This window comes from Oryza glaberrima, chromosome 7 (assembly GCF_000147395.1).
Source record: "Oryza glaberrima chromosome 7, OglaRS2, whole genome shotgun sequence".
NCBI classification, from domain to species: domain Eukaryota; kingdom Viridiplantae; phylum Streptophyta; class Magnoliopsida; order Poales; family Poaceae; genus Oryza; species Oryza glaberrima.
The window spans coordinates 15,460,902-15,468,364 of NC_068332.1; the positions used below are offsets into that span (position 1 = coordinate 15,460,902).

General features: G+C 43.5%; 1 protein-coding gene across 1 annotated transcript; it reads left to right on the forward strand.

Moving 5' to 3' along the window:
- Positions 1 to 957: 957 nt before the first annotated feature.
- On the forward strand, positions 958 to 6,826 carry LOC127779649 (uncharacterized). The gene is made up of 12 exons (XM_052306486.1): positions 958 to 1,178; positions 2,291 to 3,685; positions 3,817 to 3,824; positions 4,220 to 4,395; positions 4,729 to 4,789; positions 4,862 to 4,960; positions 5,062 to 5,156; positions 5,319 to 5,432; positions 5,576 to 5,643; positions 5,842 to 5,952; positions 6,064 to 6,298; positions 6,395 to 6,826. Exons 2-12 carry the CDS (start codon positions 2,379 to 2,381, stop codon positions 6,503 to 6,505), a joined length of 2,385 nt encoding a protein of 794 aa, XP_052162446.1. The 5' UTR covers positions 958 to 1,178; positions 2,291 to 2,378; the 3' UTR covers positions 6,506 to 6,826.
- Positions 6,827 to 7,463: the final 637 nt, after the last annotated feature.

Genomic DNA, 7,463 nt, shown 5'->3' on the forward strand with positions numbered 1-7,463 from the left:
GATGGCTGGCGGGATGGTGAGCTTGAGCTCGCCGGCTCCCCTCCCCTCTTCCTCACCTCCGTCTTCCTCATCGGCCGCCACCTACCGCGACCCCTTCCTCGGCAACCGCCTCCTACCTGCCTGTCGACGGGATGGTAAGCTCGAGCTCCGCCTCTGCTCCTGCGGCGCAGGGTCCTCAGCCGAGTTGGAGCCGCACATGGGCAGGAACTCGGCGCCACTCCCCGCCGACAACAAGGCTGGCACCCTCCGCTTGGCTCCGCCGCCCCATCGGCTTCGGGCGCAACCACTCCACCCTCGCGTCCACCGCCGCTGCCCACTCTGCCCCGTCGGCTTCACACCGTCGTTCGCCCCGCCGCCACCCCCCACTCGACCCCGCTGCTCTACCACCCACGCAAAGATAGGGGAGAAGAAGGGTGAGAGAGGAGAAATAAATTGCTACTGACTGACGTGGGGCCTATGTGGGCCCCACCATATTTATTTGTTGTGTAGCTGACATGTGGGTCCCACTTTTTTATTATTATTTTTATGTAGCTGACATGTGGACCCACGGTTTTTATTATTTTTCCTATATATAATTGCCACGTAAGCGCCACATCAATGCCATGTGGGACAGACCTAATCAAATTAGCCACGTAAGCGCCACATCAGCCAAAACCGCCCTCAAAACCGTCGAGGGACCTAATCTATACCGGTTTTGATAGTTGAGGGAGCCGCTGTGTTTGGTTTTCTCGTAGAGGGACGAAAATCGGATTCGTTGACAAGTTAAGGGACCTAAAGTGAACTTATTCCTAGAAAATATAACTGAAATTTGTAGTAGTACGCTTGGGCCGAGGCCTTACATGTCGGGCCGGGCCGTGCCGTGCCGTGCCGTGTGGCCCATTTTGAGTGGTAGGCGAAGTTACTAGGTTACCCTCGCCATTTTGACGCCTCTGTGGTGCGTCTCCTCGTGCAGTTTTTGCCCTTGATTTGATCCCCCAATTCATTCCATCCCGCGACCGAGCTGGGCGTCAGCGCCGTCGTTCGTCCCTGCTGCTTCCGCCGTCGCATCCCATCCTCATCCTCCGCCACCGCCGCCTGCGCCGATCCCCATCCATCCATCCACCCAGCGACCGACCGACCGAGCAGGGTCGCCGTCGTTCGTACGGCTGCTTCCTCGCCGCATCCATCCATCCATCCTGGTGAGGAACCACATCCTCTTTCCCGTCTCTCTCTTTACCCACGCACTTTTTTTTTCTCGAATTTGCGTTAAACCGCTTCTGTTCTAGAAATTTTCCCTAACCCTTAACACTAATAACAGTTTGATGGTTCCCAAAAAGGTTTGGTTTTTCTTTTTTTTTTTTAAAAAAAAAGAGGTTTGGGTTTGGGGGTTCAACTGAAGTGAACCCCCATGTCCCATGTTAGATCCGCCACTGCTTCGTTTGAACTAGTGAAAGCTACGCCATTCTCTTGATAAAAAAAATGAAATTGGGGGTAAAGAAATGATCTTTAATTCTGTTGGGTGCCGATTCCACCCTGTTCCTGTTGTACCAGTCCGGCTGGACACCGCAAAAATGGCAAGACATGATGTAGCTGAGAGAGGAGGGTGCTGGGCTGGCATGGAAATTGACGAGGGGGCTGCACGTAATTTGTTTGAGAATACATTCAAATCATTTTTTCATGACTTGTCTTCCTGTAGAATTGAACATTTACAAACTTGAAGATTTTCCCTCATTCTGATGGACTACAGTATAACAGTAGCTTAGTTGATAACAGGGAGCTTGGTGCAATATACAGCTGAATCTTGTTTGGTGAACAAGGAACAGAGTACTGAGGTCAATATGGAATGCGGTGTATCGGTTACTCCCCAAGGGTGCTTCCAGCCCTTAAAAACCATGCAAATAGTGATGATAGATTATGTGAAAAAGAACAGTAAGATAGGGCTTGTTGGCATCTTCTACGCCACAAATTTTCATATCCAAACTGCATCAAGATGTCAAGAAACAAAGGAGATTCTTTTTAGCAGAACACCTTCCTTTTTGTTTCTTGTTGTTTGGATTGAATTTAGATTGACGTTTTGTGGATTGTTAGATGCCAACATGCTCTTTACTACTAAATTGTTCCAGATTTTTTATTACTGCACATGAGGTTGTAGGGGGTTATTTTAGATGTGCCCATAAGCACCCTTAAATGTTCTTGTTGTTGGTGAAATACCTTATACATCATGTCTTACTCTAAATTACACAATCTGGTTATGTGGAAAAAAGAAAGTAACTGATGTGTTCTGACCTAAATTTTCATTTTTTTTTGGCAGTGCATTGTGTCAAAGGCATTGGGCTATATCCTTTTGTATTTGTGTTTCTTGGTTCATATTGAAGGACTGTTGACATTTTTGAGGGAAAATGAGTGGTGCACCCAAGAGGTCGCATGAGGAGGGTAGTCACTCCACACCGGCAAAACGGCCGTTGGATGACAGCAGCTTGTACTCAAGCCCTTCTGGGAAAATTATTCAACCAGGCAGCAGTGATTTCCATGGTTCGTTTGAACATGATGGGAGATTTGCCAAAGTTCAACGTATTGAGCCCCGGGATGATAAGAGGCCCTCTCTGGCACATAGGATGCCTATTGGCCCCTCCAACTTTGTGGACCACTCAATCTCATCTGATGGCAGATTAGAATCAAAGCAAAATAAAGATCCACGGGACACTAAGGTAGATGTTCGGGAGGCAAAGGCTGACACTCGAGATGTCTACAGTGATCCCAGGGTTGAATTTCCGAGCAATAAAGTTGAGACTGATGTAAAGACGGACAATAGAGCAGATGACAATGACATAAGAGCCGATAGACGGATAAATGCTGACTACAAAGGTGATGCCAAACTGGACAAAGATGGTCATCCTACAGCAATTTCAAACATAGCCTGGAAAGATAACAAAGAACATAGGGGTAAAAGGAATATTGAGCAGCCATCTGATAATGCAGATTGGCGTTTTCCCCGCCCTGGTTTGCAAGGAACAGATGAATCTTCCAAAGGTCCAGTTCCTGCAGATGAGCGGTCCAAGGATGCTCATGAATCTACTGGTGAGAATAAAACTGAACCTAAAACTGAAGATAAGTTTAGAGATAAGGACAGGAAAAAGAAGGATGAAAAGCATAGGGACTTCGGCACAAGAGACAATGATAGAAATGATCGCCGAATTGGTATTCAGCTTGGAGGCAATAGTGTTGAACGAAGAGAGAATCAGAGGGAAGATAGGGATGCTGAAAAGTGGGATAGGGAAAGAAAAGATTCCCAGAAGGACAAGGAAGGCAATGATAGAGAGAAGGATTCTGCAAAGGAGTCATCAGTAGCAACTGAAAAGGAGAATGCAATACTGGAAAAAACTGCATCTGATGGAGCTGTTAAAAGTGCCGAGCATGAGAATAAAACAGTAGAGCAGAAGACACTTAAAGATGATGCATGGAAATCACATGATAGGGATCCCAAGGACAAGAAAAGAGAGAAGGATATGGATGCAGGAGAAAGGCACGACCAAAGGAGTAAATATAATGACAAGGAATCAGATGATACTTGCCCTGAAGGAGATATAGAGAAGGATAAGGAAGCCCTTGGAAGTGTCCAACGCAAGAGAATGGCGCGATCAAGGGGTGGTAGTCAAGCATCCCAACGAGAACCTCGATTTAGGTCTAGGATGCGTGATGGTGAAGGGTAAGTTTAACAATACATCTTGCTATGTTTTTTCATCATTGATTCAAATGCATAATGGGTGCTTCCTGACCTTGATTTAACAGGTAAAAACATTATTTATTTGATATGTTTCTGTATTTGTTTTCTTGCAGATCTCAAGGTCAGTCAAATATCTTGTACTACAGAAGAATAAAATGGAATAGGGATAGTGACATGTCCTTCAAAACTGTCACGGAAAGCTTTCCAGCAGACTTATAAGTTTGCATTTTCTTCTCAGAATATTTTAATGCTATAACCAATCCATTTAAAATTTTGAAACCCCTTTACATTTCTCACTTTTAGGATGATATTTTTTGTTACACTGCATGTGCTAGTGTGTGTGTTTATTTTGTGGACAAAATCCAGCCAGAGAGGATAAATAGGGTAATCGGGGTGTATATTTATGAGGATTACGTTGCAACTTTCAAATTGAGCATAATGATAATTTATCTAAGGTAGGCTGGTAAGGAAGTTGCTGTTTTTGTATTTTGCTATCTTAGTTTCATTCCATTGCAGGTAAATCTGAGGTATCAGCCATTGTCTATAAAGCTGGTGAGTGCATGCAAGAGCTTCTGAAATCATGGAAAGAGTTTGAAGCAACCCCAGAAGCTAAAAGTGCTGAAAGTGTGCAAAATGGCCCCACTCTTGAGATCCGCATACCCGCAGAGTTTGTTACGTCCACTAACCGTCAAGTAAGTGTTGACTTTTACAGGTGGCATATGTTAATCCCTTCATCAATCTCCAAGTTTGCATTCCAGAATGTTAATATATTAACACACCCAATACTGAATGATTGTGTAATTCACTTGCAAGTGTGCATCTGTAGATTTATATATTTACAGGAGATTATTCTATTGTGATCTCTTTGAACCAGAGATGTATATTCTATTTATCTTTCCTCTTGAAACCATATATGCCAATTGCTATATATTTGCTGCTCATGTAGTTGACAAATTGCTTCATAAATTAATGAAGCTAATTACTTCCTTTGATTTTGTTTGTTTCTTAAAATCACTGTTGTGTAGGTAAAAGGTGCTCAACTTTGGGGAACGGATATTTATACAAATGATTCAGATCTTGTCGCTGGTAAGTTCTTGATTATTTTCCAAGCGTGAAACGAACCTCTGAAAGCTGATTTCTAAACGGTCTTTCTTTTAGTGCTTATGCATACTGGTTACTGCTCCCCTACATCATCACCTCCACCATCTGCAATCCAAGAGCTACGAGCAACTGTTCGAGTTCTACCGCCACAAGACAGTAAGCCTTCATTCTTTGTCAGTCCAATTATTAGACTTAAAAAGGTCAGAGCAGTATGGCTAAATTAGTAGTACTTGTATAACACTTGATCTACCTTCCAGGCTATACTTCAACTTTAAGGAACAATGTCCGCTCACGTGCTTGGGGTGCTGGTATTGGTTGTAGCTTTCGCATAGAACGCTGCTGCATTGTTAAGGTATTAAGACTGTATAAGATAACATATAAGGCTACTGTGTTCTCCTTTTGCTTTGAGCAAAATTTCAGTGCTTTCTTTTGTTTTAATCTGCTGATGTAAAAAACCTTTTATTGACCACTGCTCCATAGATTGTTTGCTTAGTTTGTATTACATGCTTTGCAGAAAGGTGGTGGTACTATTGATCTTGAGCCTCGCCTAAGCCATACATCAGCTGTGGAGCCTACACTTGCTCCGGTTGCGGTTGAGCGCACAATGACAACAAGAGCAGCAGCTTCTGTAATTTTCTACCTCCTCTTTCTGTTATCAATGTTTTCATTTCAAAGACATTTTACTTCACTTTGCAACATTTAGTTTTTGTTATCATGAGCAATCTTTGTCTATATTCTGTACTAAGGTTTTTTTCAATATAATCTATGCAGAATGCGTTACGTCAACAAAGATTTGTTCGGGAAGTCACAATACAGTACAATCTCTGCAACGAGCCATGGTACTTTCTTGACCTACCTTCTGATGCTACTCATTTGCTCATGAAAGTTCCATCCAGCACGTACTGCAGCCTTTTCTGTTGCATATGAGTGCTTGTTTGTTTGAGCGCTCAACTCGTCAGCTTTTAGAAGCTTTTGTCTAGGTCTTTGTTGAGCTAAGGTTGCTCCTACTAACCTTGTACCTGATTACTTTACTTCAGGTTGAAATACAGCATAAGCATTGTGGCAGACAAGGGATTGAAAAAGTCATTATATACTTCTGCGAGGCTGAAAAAAGGCGAAGTCATATACTTGGAAACACATTATAATAGGTATGAGCTGTTACCGTTAACTATTTGGCCATCACCTGAAGTTATATTTTTGACTTCTGTGGAGCACAGTTCCTTCATTTCCCCCCCTCCTGTTACTGCAAGTTTTCACAGGTATGAGCTGTGCTTCAGTGGAGAAAAGGCTCGTCTTGTTGGATCAAGCTCCAATGCGGCAGACGCAGAAACTGAGAAACACCAGAATAGTAGCCACCATCACTCGCAAAATGGGGACAGGGCCTCTTCAGAACATGAACTGCGGGATTTGTTCCGATGGTCCCGCTGTAAGAAGGCGATGCCTGAGAGTTCTATGCGCTCCATCGGTATCCCGCTGCCAGCTGATCAACTTGAGGTAACGTCCTGCTTTCTAACATTAAAATGGTGGATAATTCACGATACAGAAACCACAATTCTCACACGGTTTTCTTGTTACCTCGACGCAACGCAGGTGCTGCAGGATAATTTGGAATGGGAGGATGTGCAGTGGTCGCAGACTGGTGTTTGGGTTGCTGGAAAGGAATATCCTCTCGCCCGAGTGCATTTCCTATCATCAAACTAGCCCCTGCAAGTCCTTCAAGTTGTCGTAGCAGCCGGTTCATGAACTAATTTCTCGCAACAATTTAAGGCAGGAGCTTCTCTTTGGTCCATGTCGCGGTTTTATTGTACAATGTACAATGCATCCATGCCATGTCTGTGTATAAATCAAGAATGCTCAGCTGCTGTAGGCTGTGTTGTGTGTAGTATTTTTTCCCCCTTTTTTCATAAACTATTTGAGTTCTAGTTGGGCTGCTTCTGCCCCATGTCACTGAGATGTAGCTGTTGCTTCACAATTTAGCTAACCTGATGATTATTGTTGAATGGTTGATGTGCTGTAACTTAATTCAGTGCTGTGTTCATCTGGGGTGTTTCCTGACCGGGCAGGTTCAGACGTAGGCTATTTGACTGAACTTCTGGAAATTACATGTGATCATTCCTACAAGAAATTTAGCTGAACTCTGTCCAAAACAGGAAGTTGTTGCACCGATGTTGCTTGCTTCAAAAATTTTCTCCTGCAATTGTAGCTAGAGAATACATGTGGTGGAATCCTACATAGTAGTAGTTCGTAAGAATAAGGGTGTGTTTAGTTCCATGCCAAAATTAAAAGTTTGAAGAAAAAAGTTGGAAGTTTATGTGTGTAGGAAAGTTTTAATGTGATGGAATAGTTGAAAGTTTGAAGAAAAAGTTGGGAATAAACAAGGGCTAAGATGGCCGAAGGGATATTTTCTGACGAGGCGATAGACATCCATGAGTGGTGTAAACAATAGACGCACACATCATTGCTATGGAACTTTGTTGTGTGTGCTGCTGCCACAGCAACATTTCCTGGTGCATTCGTGTCTCATGCTCGGGCAGTGGTAGTCGTACTTCCATTTTCCAGTAGCCCTGTTTATTCTATGTACTACTAAGCTTCAACATTCTTCTGCATCTGTATCTCCTGAGTCCTGACACCTCTCATGCCGATCGAGACCAAGAGGTTT